Source organism: Platichthys flesus, chromosome 15 (assembly GCF_949316205.1).
Source record: "Platichthys flesus chromosome 15, fPlaFle2.1, whole genome shotgun sequence".
NCBI classification, from domain to species: Eukaryota; Metazoa; Chordata; class Actinopteri; order Pleuronectiformes; family Pleuronectidae; genus Platichthys; species Platichthys flesus.
Window position 1 is genome coordinate 16,424,269 of NC_084959.1, and position 20,339 is coordinate 16,444,607.

Genomic DNA, 20,339 nt, shown 5'->3' on the forward strand with positions numbered 1-20,339 from the left:
TCTTTAATTCACCACTTCCTGTCACCAAAATCCGGTGTAACCCCTCCTCAGATTCCACCCACCAGCCTTGTGGCACTAATCGCGCCTCATACAGACACACACACACTTCGCATGCTGAGGACTATGACTCCATGTCTATGAGTGTGTGTTTGTGCGCGTGTTTGTGTGTGTGAGGGAGGGAGGATGCTCAGAGCTCAGCCAGCCTCTCCAGACAGCAGGATGACCGTCAGCCTGTGCGCTGCTCTCCTCTGCCCTGGATGGTACAGGGACGTGTTTTGGAAGGGGGCTCGGGCAGCAGCGACCCACCAGCATCACCGCCACTGAGCCTGACGTAAATAACAAGTGCAGGAGGTCTCTGTGAGCCGAGCACAGAAATGTGCACGAGTCCTCTGGGCTGCGCTCCTGCTCCTTAAAGCGACATTTTTATTTCGGACCTGATGGAGCTACCCCCGTTTTGTTTGTAAACACCCGACCTCCGCTGAGCAGAATCCATGTGTTGAATTTTTTGTGTTGTTGATTTTTCTGAGATCGGACGAGCGGGGTGCAGGGATTGTTGGGTGTGTTCTTCTTTCTTTTGTCACGCCAAACTTCTACCCATGGCACTGGTGATGGAGCCTGTGAGCAAGTGGAGCTCCAGTCAAGTGGTGGACTGGATGAAAGGTAGGGCTGTGAATCACGACGGTGTCCGAACAGAAATAACAACACATCAGCGGACCGCTGCTCTGCACTGACTGTCGGCTGTTGCATGCGCTGCGAGATGCCCGGGGAGAACAAAACACCTGCTGAGCCTCGGGGTGTTTTGCCTCCGGGAGCCTTTTAATTACACCCTTTAATCGTTCGATCGATCTGTTTTGCCGCGCACTCACAACGTGGGGACGACTTGTCCTTACACACACACACACACACACACACACCCGCACACACACACACACACACACACACACACACACACACACACACACACACACACACACACACACACAGCTCAGCCTGACGCACTCAAATGGCACAAAACGTCCCAAAAGACCCTCTATTGTCCTTCGGTGGTTATTGTTCACGCAGGAGGCTGGCAAACATAGAGGAGGGATCCAGTCCCCAAAAATCAACCACCCCCTGCTCTCTGGATGTGAGCTCAGGGTCTTAAAGTGCATGGATAACATAATTTCGAGCCATGGCTTCGTATGGTACAAGCCATCTGTGCAAAATATGTGGATCCACAGATGCCCCAAGTCCTTAAGAAGTCACAGCTGACTTGGAATAGCGTCATGCCTAAAACTAGATTAGACAGTTTGAAAAAGGTCCCAATTCTGTACTGGAGTATTAATGTTTGGGAAACATGCAGCAGAATAATGAGCATGCACATTTCAGTTCGATACAAACAGACTTGTAAGGCCAGTTGCTGTGGAGGTCTGTGCATTCCGCGGGATATTTATTGGATTGATAGATATTAATGTGCAGCTGTTATGAATTTATCCTAGAAGTTCCTCAGAGCAACGTCTGCATAATCACTGCAAACAGTGGACCACACTAACCTGTCTGGATACTTTCAGGGCACATATTACTCATTAGCTGCTTTTTGTTTCTTTGCATTAAAAAAATATAAATAAATCATCATGGCACGTGATTCAATGTTGAACTCAGTAGAAGGGGCCCGTGTGTGTGTGTGTGTGTGTGTGTGCGTGCGTGTGCCTGTGTGTGTTTGACTGGGAGCGATGTTTCAGCGGCATGTTGTGTTGTTTTGCTGAGCCATGTGCTCACGTGTCATGCCACAGCCCTTCGGAGATGCTCCAGATAAGATGTACACATGTATACAGTAATCTTTACTGCCCTCACACACAAACACACACATGCACACACACGCACACACACAGTCATAATTCTAAGCCTGAAGGCGTTTTTCTGCTGGATCAGACATATTATGATTGCCAGGATCAGACCTCTTTCACCAGGATATGGGTTTTACAAGCTGTACTTGAATGTGATGTGGCCTTTTAAAACACTGTGTTTTTCATTTGGAGACACTGGGAGGATGGGGGATGATTTGGAGAAAGGCAAAGACAGAATGACCACAGCAGTTAAAGTGAGATGTTGAGAAGATGGGTGCATAAGCTTATAGCACTTGTGAGAAATGCAGGCAGCAAGAAGCGGAGATGAGATGTGAGCGAGGGCTCTTCAGTGTCCCACATCTGACAAGTGGAGCAGAGACAATTCCTGTGCCCTGAGCCCAGTAATGGTAATTTAAAGTGAGGGACAGAGTGGCACTGAGAGACACAGAGAGAGAGAAGGAATGGGGGTGTTGATGGTGGCCGGGTGGAGGGGGTGTCTCCCATCCTTTCTCGCCTCATGAGCGCTCCTAAGGAACGGCAGCATTTTGCCCAAAGCATTCACGGTTCCCATTATTAGCATACTGCTCTGTGATGTCACTGGAGGCCAAATAGGGGCCTCTGTGACCTTCCCACAATCATGCTGTGCCCCCCCCTCCCTGTGTGTGTGTGTGTGTGTGTGTGCGTGTGTTTGACTACACTCCATTCCCAGCTGTGACAAAGCCGCCTTTAAGAAAAGATTCTGGTCTCAAAAAACACAAAGGAATTCCTGCTCTGACTGAAGATGTGTTCTTGACAAGTGCACAGTGGCCGTGCAAACACATATTACACATCATGCTGCCAGTATTGTAATGCAGGCTTAGTGTAATAGCTCAATTGTTTATGACTGTATGCATTAGTATAATTCCTGTTTTGTCAGCTCTATCAGTTTCATTTTTGTGCTCTCACCCGCTCGTTGTCTAACTCCCACCCACCCACCCACTCGCAAACACACACACACACACACGCACACACACACACACACATTGATCAATGACATTCTAACAATGCTAACAGCCATAACAACTTTCCTACCTCACATTTCAAGCGGATTATCTCAAACGGAGATCGGGACGTGTCAGGGCTGCGCTTTTAATTTCTCTCTCCAGCGTGCTGGATAATCTGAATGAAATGGACAGCAAAACTGATGTAGTGGAGATTGCTCAATGCAATCAACAAAGTATTCTCCATCTGGAAAGGCTTTACATGGCACCACTCTCTTTTTTAGAAGAGCAGAGTCATGTAACAAGATATCGAGGATCAGTTCAAGCCCACCAAACTCTGTGAACAGCATTCATTCGAGACTTTCAATTAGAGCTGTAACCTTAATTTGTACAGCGCCTGTCAATGTAGTGAAACATGATCCTCTACAGTGACATTTCGAAATGTAAAATCCTGTGTGACTTAATGAAATCAGCAGACAACTAAGCGGGCGAGATGTCTCATGCTGCCACACGGCCACTTTTTGGAACGCGTCCTGTCCTCTCTTCACTTATTTCTTTATTTTGTGCCGTGGTCAGGGAGAATCCCTGCCAAAGCTCTGCTCCATGGTTCCTATGGCAACACGGGGTATACTTTAATTGATGTAATGAGTCTCTATTAACTTGGTAAAGAGGCTGATTAGTTAAGCCTTTAAATTTCATGCAAAGCCATGAAACTCCCGATGTTTTCCCTCTCCAACATTTAGCTGCCAGCTCGACCCGATGTGAATGTTGATCAGGTTTAGGCACAGCCCCGAGTCACATGTACACGATTGGTCCTCAGCAATGAAAAGACGAGATGAGCATGGAGTTGTGTGTTTGTGTATGTGTGTGTGTCCCTCTCTTACTGAGAAAATAGAAACAGGCCGAGTGTATAGAAAATACACTTGACAAAGACTACTCTCTGTCTCCACTGCTAAAAGGAGGGCCAGTTAGCATACTGAGCACTCTCTAGTGACATTCACCTCTATGACATATACAAAAATGGGCGATTTTCTTTGCAACTAATTTGTGTGTTTTCTTGATTTGAAAGTGGATGAAACTTTAAAAACTGTAACAGTCAAGTAACCCTGATGCAGAAACATCGTTATCAAATCAAAATGTCTTTACAGAGCAAAATCTAAATTTCCAATGTCCTTGGTTTCAACATAATTCTACATGATCAGTGAGGATGCAATGTAATCATGTCAGAGAGAAGTTCATTTAAAGTCTCTCACGGCTGTTGTCGAGGATTTCAGTCTGTTCTGCAAGAGTTCCTGATTGAATGATGACCTGCTGTATTTAATTTATCAACACTTGTAATAACAATTTTCAGTTACAATAGAACTCAGGAGAGCTCTATTTCTCATTGATTCAATTAAGACTCACACGGTAGATATCTATTTCATAAATGTGCCTGATTCTGATCAAATTCCCATGAATTTTTTCTTACAATATATATATATATATCTTGCAATGTTAAAGAAAGCGATCGAAAAATTCCTGGACCTGCCCCCTGATACAAAGTTGAATGGGTTCTTTCTTGGCCCATGTCCTGTCCTTCCAAGTTTCATGGAGATCTGCTCACAGAGAAAACATCTAACCAGCAAATGGGCAGAGGTGAAAACACAACCTCCGAGACAAATGTAATGCAAACACTTTTTAAACAAAATGCCTCTTAAAATTAGTCTGTTTGCTCTAGTCAGCTGGACTTTATCAACTGATTTACCGAATGACTACCGAAAGCATATTCAAGTTTAAGGCTGAATATTTTCTGTTTGCTCTGTTGATGTGAAAAGTGTAGAATCCTTGTCCAATATGGACAGATTCACACACACGCACAAAAAAGAAGCATGCTGTGTCTACACTTCACAGTTACAGCACTGTTTCTGGCATTGAAGGCGATATGCAGCCCAGTCAGAGCACGGCATTCAAATAAAGTCCTGAAACCATCAGCCAACAGACTTATCATCTTGTTGCCTTGTACTCAAAGTATTTTTCCTGTAATTCCGTGTGCGTCTCTCAGGCCTGGATGACTGCCTGCAGCAGTACATCAAGACCTTTGAGAAGGAGAAAGTAGGAGGGGACCAGCTGCTGCGAATCACCCACCAGGAGCTGGAGGATCTGGGGGTGTCCCGGATCGGCCACCAGGAGCTCGTACTGGAAGCTGTGGACTTGCTCTGTGCACTGGTGAGTCCCCTGCAGTGGCACCACTGCTTTCTATTGTCAATTCAGAGAGTCTCGCCCTAGCACTGTCAAACTATGTTTCTGTGGCACATTTGTCGCCTCCCCAGCTCATCGAGTAAAAGTATCGGGTTCAAGCTACAAAATAAGGTTGTTTCTTCAGTCCTGATAGTTTCATAATTTGGATATTTAAGACCAAAGTTTTTCCCAAGCAAAGTCATCGCCTAAATAGATATAACCTTCTTACAAGTATCACTAAGTGCTTACGACTTCACAACAGAGGGCAAATTGCTTTTGGCCTCAATGTTTAAACATCTTAGCAAATCTAGCAGAGTTAATAATCTAGCCAAAATATCCTCCACAGGCAAATCTTGCAGCTGTCATTAGCACTGACATGGATTACAGCCTCCTCTCCAACTCATTTCTGCTCTTCATCCTAGAAACACAAGTTTAGTGTGTGTGTCGGCACGACAGCCCGCTGCTCTGCTGATTACGCTGAAGTGCAGCCGAAAGAGTTAGAGAATAAGATTAAACCAGTAAAAACTTTCTTCATGTGCCACTGAAGTGACCCGTGTGACCTCTGTGATCCAGGTCACGGCAGAGAAAACAGCGGCCCATAGAAAACACTTTCTTCATGTGCCACTGAAGTGACCCGTGTGACCTCTGTGATCCAGGTCACGGCAGAGAAAACAGCGGCCCAGAGAGAAACTCTCATGACCAAGAAAAACTTCTCACGTCATGAGAGTTTCTCTCTCTGCCGTGGAACCTAGTACTTCTTAATAGAACAAATGCTGAATATGTAAGGCTGTCATGTTTTTTTTCCAAACCCGACATTTAGAAATGCATAAACTCAAAAAATCGGAATCAGAAAATGTGCATTGAGACCTGAAAAGGTGTAAAAGACTCTGTGTTTGTGTGTAATTAGATTTGCAAACATGTAAAAAATTGGTAAACCTAAAATGAGATTTGTATGTAGACAAATCTGTAAATGCTTCTATAGATCTGTAAATTTGTTGATAAATATTTAATTGTTTACATGAAATACAGAGAAGTCACCAGTTATACCTCAGATGGACACACAGGATTTGTCCATATCCACAATATTTTGTTTATCGTGAGTTTTTTGTGTTTTAAAAAAAAATGTTATGCGACGTTCAAAGAGCCTGTCTTATTGATAATTCTGCAGGTTTGATGAGGCAAATTCAATTCAATTCAATTCAAATGCCTTTTTTTTTTTAAAGTGATGAATAACAGCTCAGGATAATAACAGGAGACAAAAAAAACCCTTCAGAGAGTTAATGAGCAGAAGAAGAACAAAGAGAAGCAGCACATCCTCACATTTCAGAAGCTAAAATAGGTGATATTTAGAAAATATATAATACATACATTTTTTAACAATTATTCAACCCGTGATCTACATATTCATTCCCGTTGTAGCTGGTACTCTCCTTTTGATATAGTAGGGGTATAAGTTATCTTAATTGAGTATTTATGTCATTGTAAATGTAAACATACAGAGCTTTTTCTGGTACAGTAACTATATTGTTTGAATGTTACATTTCTTAAGATGCTTTAATTTTCTGTCCTCTCCAGAACCTGTTATTATTTGTACTCACAAAGGACAACACAGAGCATGAAATACCAATTTGCTGCTTTAATACAGAAGTCTCAAGTGTTTTCAAAGGCGTGACGCCCTGAGCTGAAGTCTTAGACTGAGGGAATATAAAAGCTGAGGAAAGATGAAGGGAGAATGAGGAGTAGGAAGGAAGGTAAGCGGCTGGAAAAGCGATGAAGATGGGTGTTTGTTCGCCTAAGAGAGACATAGAGAGACTGGATGGAGATTTAGCGGGCCGAGGTCACAGATGCAATCTGAATCTAAAGTCCTCTCATCCTGCATCGCTGCACGGGGGGGCCCTGCCTCAGCCCCAAAGCTCCTTATGTAACTGGGATTTAGTTTAAAGTCTCTCAGGCCCTGCTGTATTAAATATGATTAGTGGCCCTCCTGCCGCGCTCTCTCCTCCCAAGAAACCCTGACGCCCACAGGCCTGCACGTGCAGTTTGCCGTACAGGGTAATGAGTGTTCCGCGATCCCTAGACATGCAAACTGACAGCTGGAGGAGAGCGGGGCTAAGTGGATGGGCTGCTGGTCTTATTTCCTCACATGTTCGTCATATCAGCGGCATCTGTGTCACTGGACAAGGTGGGCTGCTCTGCCTGTGGTCTTTCTGCTCCACAGAGCAGTGTCACCACAAACAAACAGGGTGAACTGACCTGTCCTCTCTCCTGCAGAATTATGGCCTGGAGACTGAGAATCTGAAGACACTCTCTCATAAGCTTAATGCATCTGCCAAGAACCTGCAGAACTTCATCACAGGCAGGCGACGCAGCGGCCACTACGATGGCCGAGCCACCCACAAGCTTCCCAATGACTTCCTTACCTCCGTGGTGGACCTGATCGCTGCGGCCAAAAGCCTTCTGGCGTGGCTGGACAGGTGAGATTTGCAAAAAGGTGCAATCTGTAACACATGTAAACATCTTCAGAGGCACTGAATACACATAGAAACACACACAATGATATATTCATGCACAAAGTTTTCCCTTTAGGTTTTGTAGTTAACAGCGGCATGGCTGTTTCTGCAGCAACTTACTTTTAAGTAATTGTTTCTGGCTTCAACTTGATATGAGGAACCTTTTGAATTTTATATATTTTCTTTACTTATTATGTCGTTTGGAAAAAAACACTGCTTGCTGTCATGTAGAAGATTAAATGAAGAAAAACTGGCCTCAAAAAAGGCAAAGAAATATTGCTTATGTGGCTTTATGTGATGGTTCTTGGAGCGTTTTGTTGAAACTTCAATTCTTATCAAAAACAGACCGGTTCTGTTTTTTTTTTTATTGTTATGTCCACGACCAATCAGCTGACAAGAAAAGATGCGTAAGGGCCTTATATAAGTCGTTTTTTGACAGGATGGCCAAAAAGGCACAGAGCAAGTCTATTTATATGTTGCTTTATCCCTTTTCTTCTCTGTGGGATTGTGGCTGTGTGTTTTCATCTGTGTGTGTGTGTGTGTGTGTGTGTGTGTGTTTGATGATTTTGGAAGTTCAAAGCAGACAACATTCAACAGAATAACTGAAAAATTGCAGCCATATTCTGCAACATCCATTCTGAGTCAAATACAACAGATATACAGAATACATTTATCCTTTATTTTCATTTGAAAATACACGATTGATGCGTCAATATGATACGTTTGGAATTATTTTTAGCATATTGGTCTCCACATGTGGTCTTCAGTGGCAGCTATTGTTGGCTTTTCTCAAATATAATGACTACATTTATTTTTATCTGATTTATTAATCACTGAATCTTGTTTTAGTTTCTAAAAGCTCTGGGCACTCATGCATCCCACAGATTGACCAGTGATTTAGTCTCAAAGGAAGAATGATCTAATGGTTCATTCCAGGTGCTCCTTCTTTTTCAGATCTCCGTTCGCTGCCGTGGCGGATTACTCCCTGACCAGGAACAATGTGATCCAGCTGTGTCTGGAGCTCACCACAATCGTACAACAGGTAAATAAATTGTATGATATAAAAATACATTATAATCTGTCCAAGCTCTGTAAACATTTTTTCCTAATACCACAGTGAGATCCAATACCTCCACCGGAAATAGAAACCTTGTTCCCTGGATGATAATATTATGATCCCATAATGCATTATACTTATGCACAAGTGCAACTATGATATATTCAATAGTATTAGAAATGTCTGTACATGATACGAAAGAGAACCTGACAAATCTAGTTTTGCACACTTTATATATACAAGTACATATTCAAACAGTAGTAAAGAGTTCAAACAACAGAACATATATAAAGGAAAATTCTGCAATCCATTTAAACAGTGAAAATGTAATTTACAATATGCATAATGAATAAAACTCCTTCAGGTTGGCTGATCCCTGATAAGAGAAAGAATGAACGTCATTCTGTGTGTGTGCATTCATTTTTATATAGTTATAACATTATATCTATAAATGTAGTTTCAGGACTTATCCATAAAAATAGTTTTAGCTTGGTCTCTATAAGTTTATCAGGAGTTCAGTGAAAGGTTAAGGTGGGAAAAATTCAAAAGTGGGCGTGAAAGAGGGAGAAAAGGAACGAGTTGAAAGGCGAGAGAGGATGACAGGCACCGAGGAACAAATAGAGAGAGAGAGAGACATGCCTCCGCATTGGTGATTCATTTGTTTTGTGTTTGTGCATGCCTGTGTGGGAGGGTTGGGGGTTATAGGCGCCAAGCAGCTCGTTTTTCCTTTTTGTGTTGTTTTTGCTTATATCCACCTACAGCAAAAATGCCAATAATAACTCCATTTTGACTCATTCTTTGTGGTAACAGTGCTCTGTGCTCGCTCCACAGGACTGCTCTGTGTACGAAACAGAAAACAAAATCCTGCATGTGGTGAGTTGTCGACTCTACTCTGCCCTATCTGATAAAGTGGACACTATAATGCTCCCACTTCAAGCTTGTAATCTTCCCTAATGTGTCGTCCCCAGTGTAAAACTCTGTCTGAAGTGTGCGACCACATTATCTCTCTGTCCTCGGATCCCATGGTGTCCCAAGCTGCACATCTGGAGGTGGTGCAGCTACCCAACATAAAATCCACAGAAGGGCTGGTAAGACTCTCCCTCAGTCAGACTGGGAGAACCACACTCATCCTCTGGGAGTTTCTCATCTCAGTGTGTCATGAGAGGAAGCTCTGTGTGTTTCTGTGGTCTTACTAAAACAGTTATTTGGAGTAAATGATTCATCTAAACCAACAAACTATTGTCTGAAAAAATCTGCTTCAATGGCTGAAGATCCCTCCCTTCAGAGGATTTCAGTTACAGAGAAAATGTTACATATAAAATATATAATTAACTACAGGCTGATTGATTGCATAGTAATAACAATTAGTAGTAACAACAAATGGCCATTGAGTAAGAAGGAGTCAGATGTAAGCAGAAAAACTTAGGAATTGTATTGAAATTATATGTAAGGATGTATAGGTATAAGTGAAGAAGTTATGATATATTAGTTATTGAGTAATAAACATCTTCAGCTGTAGTTTCGCTGCACAGCTTACCTTATGTTGGACTTCATGTTATAAATAACCATAGTCTGACTCACTGGATGCCGATTGTGGCCTTAAACCATAAACATGAAATAATACAAGATCTAGAGTCAAAAACAGCAAATAAAATAAAACAATATCACTTTAAAACAATTATAAAAGAAAACGATAAAAGAAACAGACAAAGAAACGTGTCCCTGATGCTTGGGTTAATCTTAACACCTTGCTGTGAACTAATCCACAGTATGTAGTATGTTGTGTCTGGAAGTGGCTTTTAACATTTTGACATTGGCACTTTAAACATCAGTTGTGGTTTCATCTCAAATTTGAAAAAAGTAAAAGTATTGAGATAAAGCCTAAACACTGTGGCTGCTATCTGGTTTTGTATGAAGCTCAAAAGTAGCTGTTCCAAAACTGGGTTGGTGAGCGTGAGTCAGCTGCTGCAAGGCAACATGACATGTAATGTAATGTAATGTAACATGACATGACATGAGCATGTTGTGCATGTTAAAATATGAACAGCTAAAATGTGCAAAAAAAACAACCGGCTGTGTGCGCACTTCCTTTTTTTTGGAGCAACTGAAGATAGTAGATACCATGTTAGGTAGAAAAGAGGACACTCTTTCCTTCTGCCACTAACTGTCCATCAGCACTGACCTACACTCACATACAAGCTCCCTGCTTGGGGCCATGGTACGCCCCACCCCCCACCTCCCCCCACTAATGCTAGCAGGGGGCATGGAAGTTCTCTCATCCGTTCAGTGAAACCTGAACACAACAGTGGGTCAAGTGGCCTAAAAATAAACCTCTTACATTCATCTTGAAGACTGGCACGCTGCTTCAGTGTATCTGTGCCAGTATGTGTGTGTTCTCATGCACATCTGTTTGAGAAACATGTGTCTGGGTGTGCGTGTTTCCTGCACTTTAGACCCCTTTTAGTGAAAGCTTTGAGTTTGAGCTTCTTTTTTTGCAACAAACAAACAGCATTTGCAGATAAATAATCCACCATGTTTGATTCCATCGGCATTTGATGGATACTCACTTATTGATGTAAATTCAAATTTGGCTGGGTCTGTTTGAAAAATACTCCTATGTGATATTTAAGGACCCTCCTGTATTCATTCAAACATATTTTATATGCGAAATCTTAAAGTAATAGAAAACACTAATATCTTTAACTGCTACTAAATATATTTGAGATCTAACAAGCTTTAAACCCTTTGCACAGAAAGCTGATTAAAACTAATACTAATATTCGCAAATACCCCATGACCGTGGTGTGACCTGCACATGGCTGCCTTTCTGCCTCGGGTCTCACTGCAGTAAACGAACCATGTGTCTGAGTTATGTAAATGTAAATCAGATTCCTTCTGTCTTCTCACAGGGCATGTACATCAAATCAACATATGACGGTTTGCACGTTATCACCGGGACGACAGAAGGAGTAAGTACAAGCCTCTTTGGGTTCACCTGTGTAGATCCCTGCCCCGGTGCAACACGCAGACTGACATGTTGTCACTTGCGGTTGTCATCTCGGTCATGACAGTGAAACGAAGCAGAAGTTAATGACTATGAATCTCTGTGTCTCCATCAGTCCCTGGCTGACCGCTGTAAGAAAATCCATGCCGGTGATGAAGTCATTCAGGTTAATCATCAGACAGTGGTAAGACCATGTTCTTTGCTCGCTGGCTTTTGTTTGCTTTAGCCTCATGCCTATGGTGTCCATGTGCATCCTGTTCCCTTATAACCATTGTGCTGCAGAACATCCACACTGTTCCACTGCAGCTCCACTGGACCTGTGCTGTAAAGTGTAAGAGCTGCGGTGTAGTTATCAATTGTTGATGTTCTCTGGATGAAAATGTTTGCTTATAGGATAAGTCTTTTATATGTCATGCACACAAGAGTGCTAGTGCTAGGGTTATGTCCAATACCTTGTTAAACCGAACTTAGAGTGTATACACTGGGTTTTAAATGTTGATTAACCCGTGGGAATGTTGATTGACTCCCAATGCCAGTAGAGGAGTTTTCCTCTGTTTCATTTCCCCCGTGAGTCACGTTTGACTTCACAAACGTGATTGTTGCAGAGTCGTTTGACCCGGAAGTGATTAGCAAGTGAATCCATTTCCCTTTGCACACAAAGGCCAGATGTTAGCGGGTCTTTTGAAGAAGTTGGCCAAGAAAGAATCCAGGATTTTTTTCTCTCGCACTTTTTTAACATTGGGAGAAGGGGCATATTTAGGGGACTGGTGTGTGATGTAGTATGTGACGTGTTTGACATTTGGTGCAGCTTTATTGAGTTTAAGGATACTTTTTGTTTTATTAGGTGAAACGAACTGGCTCGCTGTTATTAATAGCTAGTCCTACTCACAAAGCAGTTCCTTCACATTCACCTTGCAACGTTTAATTAATTCCCATGCATGCGGATGGTGTATGTAGTCTATTTGTATCGTATGCCTCACTCACCTATGTGTAGGCAGAAGAACTGACTAGTGAGGTCATGGATTACTCACACTCTTCAGCAGAACTTTCCGACGTCTTCCATCAGCGGCTTGTCAACCACGACACGGTATCTGATGCGTCACCTTCCGCCTCCAGGCTCCGAGCTTGGTGAGCTAAGACGCTGCTGTAGTTTTAGTTCATAAGTGATTGGAAGTATTCCTGTGCATAGTGAATACGTGCCGTGAATAGAGTCTGTGCTCTGGGTCAGGAAAGGTCTCGTCTTGGATGGAGGTTTGCTGGATGGGCACCTGTCCACTGCAGTTGTCCTCTGCGTGTGGAGTGTCGTCAGTCTTTCCCTATAACCTTGCTCTACACCTAACACTACACCTAAACCCCCTTAAAAAGTAAATAAATACATTTGCTTATGTTTTTTAACGGTTGTTGGAGACATTTTATACCTTTATTGGAGAAACACAGTGAGAAATAGCAGTACCAAGTGAACCAAAGATGAGGAAAGGGCTTAGTGGAACTAGTGCCTTTGCCATTTATGGTTAATGACTTAAGCTTCTTAGCCACAAGGACACCCCATATTAGTGTTAGAGGAATAGCATAGCAAATTCAACTCAGGCAACTCGAGCTGAGCCATAATTGTTTGAAATATTTTTAAAACTGCTTGTTACTGAAGTGCACAGAGCATCGTGTGTACAATCAATGCAGATGAAAACAAAAACTTCCCGTGTTGCACAATTTAAATATAGCACCCTTTGTCTGAAATAATTACTGCTTGTGTGTGAACCAGCCAGATGTATGATAATTACGCAGCTCAAGTCAGGTTCATTTCAGTCTCTCAGCTCACCCACTGAATGCAACCATTTTTAAAGAGACATCTTCCTCTCACTGTCACTGCATGTTCTTTTTATAGTCCAACATTTTGTTTACAGCAGACATTTTGACATGTCATAGAAAGATAGAGTAATAATGGCTCAGTGATTTCAATATCCTGCCCTGACTTTTCGTAATGCTCGTTGGTTAGCGTACATGGTATTACACAATACGGGTCGCTAACAAGTAGGCCCTAAAACCAATTGTCCAATGTCTGCTACTAATGGTCAAACTATGCCCAGTGCCCAGTGGCAGTTGCCATAGCAACCAAGGTTGAAGAACAGACCTTACGCTTGCAAAAGATGTGATAAACCAAGTCTCTGGCTGAGACCATCTGAATCATGTTTCATTAAACAGTGTTAAGTTGCGCTGCTCATCTCTATTATCCATGGACAAGTTTCAGTCAATGTTTCAGCCAAAAATATCTCTGTCAGCTCACTGATCTCCATCACATAGACCATGACTGCACATTACCAGCATCCTGGAAAGAGCCAAAATGAAACCGAGCCATCGTTTATATTTATTTAACATTCAGCTCTCATTTACAGTTTGACTGACGGCAGCTTTTCCAAAGTAGCAGCATGATTGACATCTGTCAGGGCCTGCCACGTATCATCTAATGTCGGCTCAAAACAGTGAAATACATTGATAGTAGCTAGAAAAAAACTGGGTAGAATGACAATGTCTGTATAGTGTTTGTATAGTGTTTACTGAATTGTTTCAGTATGTGGTATGGAAGTGAAGCATACAGTATGTGTTCACTTGTGGATGCTGGAGGGGTTGTGCGTGACAGAGTGATCCTGTCTTACCCTCACTCATAATGGCTGCCATAAGCAGCTTTACTGCTGTTAATACATTTAATTCAATACATTACATTTTAGAACAGGTGATCCCATCCCATTAAGGTTGTGCATCAGCCAAGAAGAAACCTTTGGAACAAACAAGGTGATGACTGCATTGAATACTACATTTGTCTGGGGCGGCCCAGGATTCCTCACAGCATCTTTTCTCACAAGAAAAAGAAAATATAGAAGAGAAGCACTTAAAATAAAATGAAGGACAGAAATAGATCTTTTAGAGCTGTGTTCTTTTCTTCTGTTTCTTTTAAAGATTTCATAACAAATTGCAGTATTTACATTATTGCTTTTTTATTCTTAGGTTAAGATCAGTGTTTGTTTTTCCTGTGTTTTTTTAGAGGACTCTTCATTACCAACATAATGGATGTTGACATTAGATATCAGTGTTTCTCAAATTGAGGGGCTGAGAGAGCAGCTGTTTGTTTAGCTTGTTTTCCTAATAATTTAAGATCCATCCTTCATCTGGTTAAAGCTGTAAGATAATAAAAAAAGTGGCAGGGACATGACTCAAAACAGTCAGAAAGAAGTCGTCTACAAATGCTTTTATTTTGTGTGACAGCCAGTGCTTATGGGAAACTTTGATTTGAGCATAATTTTCCACAGATCGAAGAAAATGTTTGAAGGAAAAGTCCTGTGAGGCAAAGGCTTTAAAAATGTAATAACATGTATATAAATGGAGAATTATACCTGTATAAGATTTTGGGGAATAAATAAAACAGAAATAGGTTTCTGGAGCAGGATTGGTCAATAAAGGGGGAAGGCTTCAATGCTCCAGACTTTAAATGTTTAACACTGGAGATTGTCAACAATGAAAGGGAAATATAATGAAACGTCAAAAAACAGTGACACAATGTTTTATGAGAAACAGCTTAAAGGTCAGTGTGTGGCATTTAGTGGCATCTAGTGGTGAAGTTGCATGTTGCAGCTGAATAACCCTCACTTCACCCTCCCCTTCCATCATGAAAGAGAACCGGTGAAAAACAGTCTGACCAGTCTGGAGAATGGTAAAAAAACATGGCAGCCTTCGTTTAGAGGACCTGCTCCAGATGTAAATATAAAGTATCTAAGTATAAAGGCCCCATTCTATGGTAAAGAAAACAACAATTCGTACAATTTAGATGAATCTTTGAATTTTATATTTAATTTCTGCCAATAGATCCCTTACACGAAAATCTTACACACTGGACCTTAAAGCAGAAACTTTCAAGCAGTTTCAAGCTGTTTCAGTCTGCCTGTCTCTGTAATGCCCTCTCTGTGTAGTGCCTGTCACAGTGAAAAATGACTTGGAAAGGAACAAAGTGATTGGGAGGTCATTGCCTGTAAAATGCCCAGACTCCTGCTGCATGGAAAACGCAAGACGTAGTGAATCTCAGTGAAGCCCGCCAAGCAAGAGAGGACATTTCCTCCCCAAACTGGACCTGGCATATTTGGTTCAGCAGCAGACAGTTTTCCTCTGGGCGCGATGTTTTTTGTGCCAAATATCATCTAAACTGGGTTAAAGACTATTTACAAGGCACGCAGCTGTTAACAACACACAACACTGGGCGCCTTCCACATCATGACAGCGCCCGCAGATTGTCATCCCAGGAGCTGTACAAGATGCCCTTTGGCCCCTAGCTTTGCATGAAACATCCTCATTACCGCGAGGCCTCGGGACTGTGCCCGAGGTCCCAACCATCAGGAGTCACATGTACTGTATCGTTACAATGACCACAGCAGCACCTTGAATATGATGGTTGAATAAGACCGGAGGCGTCCTCTTCATGTTAGAGAGGATGTGAACTTTATGAAAAACAAACTCACGTATATGTTAAATCTGCTCTATTTAGAGGAGCAGATATAGCATTTTTATGAACTGGATACATAATGAATCCATAGATCCGTCCAAGTGATTTTGAGCAATGGTTCCTAGGTCCCGCCAGTACACACGCTTGACCACTTACAAGTCAGTCTTTGCTGTAAATTCAGCCTTTTTTTTGACATCCTAAAATAAATAAAATTAAACATTTACCAAACATCCATGTGATAAGAACTAACTCAATGACAAAAACCCTCATTGAGAAACACATATTTGACCTGATGTTTGGTCCATCCACAAACATGGAGGAGGCAGGGGTTATGACCTTTACTGCAGCCAGCCACCAGGTGGCAATTGAGATGCTTTGGCTTCATCTTTGTGGAGATGTTATGTCGTCCATCTTTATACACGGTTTAAGATACCAAATGGAAGATAATTGCGAAACATCAGCTTCTTATTTCTGTCGTCTGTGTTTGTGTGTGGAGGAAACTCACTGCTTGTTGTTGTTTGTTAGGTGGGCTGGCAGTTGAAGAACCTAGTGAACTCGTTGCGCGGGGACCCTGCAGGTGTGACCCTGACGCTGAAGAAACGCCCACAGAGCACGCTCACCTCCACCCCGGCTCTGCTCAAAAACATGAGATGGAAACCGCTGGCTCTGCAGGTACATCTGCTTTCCTGCTCCACAGACACACACACACACACACACACACACACACACACGTCGGTCCCATCATGTTTTCTGTGCTAGTGTGATCTCTGTTTTTTCAGTGTACAGTATGTCTTTGTTCCTCTGTCGCTGTTAAAAATACTCCAGACTCCGCAGACTTCTGAACCTAGACACCAAAATCCTCTGTGGTTCCATAAATAGAGTACAAAGTGAAAATGGGCTTTACCAACAGCAGGCAATCCAAAACAATCTGGTATTACAAAACTCACAGTGTTCAACTTTCCTAAAGATAGTTTTGCACTATGAGCTGTTTTTGGAGTTACACTGCATTGCACTGGTATTGCCTTTATTGCAACCACCTCTTTTTTCGGGACCACATTTTTTGACTAATTGGTTGAAGGTTCCAGCATCCTTCCCTCACAAGTTAACATTTCAGCTCTAAGTGGCATCTGCTGTCCTACTTTGGCCAAGGCAATTACATTATTAGGATCGTGCGCCTGAGCCAGAATGGGTGGAAATGAGAGGGAATGCGCAAAAGTAGTCCAGCCTTTCTTTTGAGTCCCAGGCCAGAGAAAACGTCCCCTCCCCGAGGCCCTGAGGCATAGTCGTCCAGCTCAGCCTCCTTCTCCCCCCTTTACACATTCTCACATCCCTGTTCTCCACCTAAATCGAATTCACTCTCCTGCCGGCATTTTCAAGGACAAAAAGTGGAAAGACGAACATGGAGACTGTTCTGAAGTCTTGTAGAAACTCCGACATGCTTAATGGTTTTACGGGGGAGTGTATCTCCTGATAGTACATCACTGATATTAGTCAGTGGCAAGTTAAATATATATATAAGCATAGTTTGAACATTGATAAATTAGTATTCTCAATTCAGCTCTTCTTCATTTAGAGTCCATGTTTTATCACTGAATCTTGTGATTGGTCGACATCTCTCTATTTACTCAAGTGACTTTGCTGATTTGTCATCCTGCTACTTTGATATAAAAAAATGAGACAAGTGTGATTAGAAAGATATTACACTCATATATTGCTACAAAGGTATTACAGATAAATCGGTGTCTATGGGCTGTATTTAACAGACTATGTAGGTTATAACCAGATTTTCCTTGACCTGAATGAGAGGGACAACTCAGCCGCACAGCAACCTGTCCTCTCTCATGCACCAGTTAGAACTGGAGCATCAGAAACAAACAGTACACGGATTTCACGGATGAGATGCACGGCGGCACAATCTGAACCGAAGGAACAGCCCTAGACTGACTGACTGACTGAACTGCTGAACTCCAAATTTTCTATGTGTCAAACCCTATAACTGTTCCTCTCCTTCCTCTCTCTCTGTCTGCCTGTCTCGCTCTCTCTCCCCTTTCTTACCACACGCACACGCACACACACACACACACACACACACACACACACGATCACGCTCACACAGCCAATCTTCCCCCAGAGTCCAAGCAGCAGCGTCGCCACGCCCACCAGCACTTTAAGCACGCCATCCAGGAGGAGTAGCTGTGCCCTGCAGGAGCTCTTCATACCCCCGCCTCCTGCCGAGCCGTACACCCCTAGGTGAACTCGCACACTTTCTTCCCTCTTAGTTGGTATGATGCTCTAGCACAAGGACACGCATGCATGTGTGCCAACAAATGGGCAATTTGATATACAAACAAGTTTCATGTTTTCCAACAATTAAAAGGTGGTGGTGCTCACTTTCGAAAAAGTTGCAATAAATGGAGCGACGCCTGCGAGCAAGTTCAGCCAGCCAACTCGAGCTGCGCTGCTCCAATCATGTGACACACATCATGTGACATACCTCACTCTCCGCAACCCATCTATGATACACATCCAACTTATCAGGTGGTCTATTTAAGCAGAGAGAAATTTCCCATTGCTCCCTTTGCTTGCACTGCGGCTGCGGTACTGGTACCAGTTGCTTCAGCCTCTCCAACACCCCAGCACCCACCTGTAGGCTCCAACGTGGGGGGTTATTAGTATTTGCTCATAACCCATCATTCCTCTGTAATCATATGGGGGAGTGATTCAGCTGAAGCCTACGACGCCAAACATTAAACCTGTTCTAATGCTGCAATAAATGTTTGAGCATTAAAATACAAAAGTATTATAAAAATTAAATAAGAAACATTTAAGTATAGTCCCTTGAAATCGCTCTGTTTTCTAGTGTTTGAGTAATGTTTGCTAAAAATTGTTTTTAAAAAACAATGACGATATATTGATGTTCTCTTGTAAATGCACATCTTCACCTAGAACAAGTGGCCATTGGGGCTGAGAGCCACAGACTCTCTCAAAGAATTAAGAGATGTTGGTTTTGGTGTTTTCATGGGATTTGTTGACCATAGCAGATACTGCCACTATCCTTTATAGTAGCTGTTTTCATCCTACAGTATTTTCAGAGATTGCCATTCCTCATTTTCTCTCACTCATTAGTCCCGGTCCTCAGCGACATTCAAATGACTTTCCCACTTCCCGTTATGGCAGAGACGACAAGGGAAATCTGGCAGGCGACGATCCTCAATCGGACGACCACGTCGCGGAAGGATCTGATTCACCAAACTCCTACCTGGACCAGGAGTGTCGCCGGCGGTTCCCTCTGGTGGAGGAGGACGCTATACTGTACTGTTACGAGTATGACCAGAACCCAGAGGTGTCATCAGTCCGCAGGGGGAGCACTCCCACCTATGGTAAGACCTTGTCCTGGCCTCCTTCATCCAAGGACTCAGTCGTGAGAGGCAAGAGCTCAAAGCCCTGTAAATGTGTCGTCTGCTTGTTCTTGAGATGTATTTAAGATGTCTGCAGCTGTTTGATGATCTTTGTGTGTGTGTGTGTGGGGGGGGGGGGGGCAGCTTTGTGATATTGACGTTCCCTGTGCTCCAGGCAGGCTCAGGCCCATCTCAATGCCAGTGGAATACAACTGGGTGGGAGACAACGAAGACCCGGCCAAGCTGAAGAGAGAGAGCCGGAGAGGTGAGTGGGAGGCCGTGGGAGAGAGCGAAAAAAAGAAAAGAAAGGGAGGCAGAGAAAGAAGGAGGGCAGAGAGGGACAGAGCTAGCTGAGGTGAGGGGGCGGATATCTCATAATATCCTCACCCTTTCAGATCCGTGAGCCAAAAAGCAGAAGGATGAGCAGGGCCTGTCAAAGCCGATAACATGCTGGAGATCTGCTCCTGCCTCCATCTCCTCCGTATGTTAGTAATCTATCACTGCTCCTTTACTCCCTCCATCCCTCTCTTCCCCCGGTTCTCTCCTTCTTGCTGTTTTGGATATAGAAAGTGCACTGTTGCTTTGGCAACGGCAGGAGTGTATTTTTCCCTGAGATGTTTGCCTTTGGTTGTGCTAGGTGGCAAATGGAGTGGGAGGAGACTGAATTTGCTTTATTTCAGTCTCAAAGATGGGCCTGAGTGATGTGTCTGTTTCCTCTGGGGATGCTGCTGATATATGTTGCTCCTTTGGGCTTTTCACTAAAGTGACGGAGCTATATTTATCTACCGAGAAAGTATTAGGAACTCTTGAGGCCCTTCTGCCTGACAACAGCTTTCCTCTGTGGATTTTTAACACCTTTTA

General features: G+C 42.9%; 1 protein-coding gene across 1 annotated transcript in view; it reads left to right on the plus strand.

The window, feature by feature from the left end:
- The first annotated feature begins 248 nt into the window (after nucleotides 1–248).
- The window catches only part of LOC133970209 (connector enhancer of kinase suppressor of ras 2-like), a 28,546-nt gene continuing 8,455 nt past the window's right edge, over nucleotides 249–20,339 (plus strand). The window contains exons 1-12 of the mRNA XM_062407089.1: nucleotides 249–660; nucleotides 4,848–5,011; nucleotides 7,295–7,497; nucleotides 8,488–8,575; nucleotides 9,422–9,463; nucleotides 9,559–9,678; nucleotides 11,500–11,559; nucleotides 11,710–11,778; nucleotides 16,606–16,752; nucleotides 18,197–18,330; nucleotides 19,258–19,460; nucleotides 19,654–19,743. Of these exons, the coding sequence (XP_062263073.1) occupies nucleotides 597–660; nucleotides 4,848–5,011; nucleotides 7,295–7,497; nucleotides 8,488–8,575; nucleotides 9,422–9,463; nucleotides 9,559–9,678; nucleotides 11,500–11,559; nucleotides 11,710–11,778; nucleotides 16,606–16,752; nucleotides 18,197–18,330; nucleotides 19,258–19,460; nucleotides 19,654–19,743 (1,384 nt within the window). The 5' untranslated portion in view covers nucleotides 249–596. The remainder of the gene's footprint in view (nucleotides 661–4,847; nucleotides 5,012–7,294; nucleotides 7,498–8,487; nucleotides 8,576–9,421; nucleotides 9,464–9,558; nucleotides 9,679–11,499; nucleotides 11,560–11,709; nucleotides 11,779–16,605; nucleotides 16,753–18,196; nucleotides 18,331–19,257; nucleotides 19,461–19,653; nucleotides 19,744–20,339) is intronic.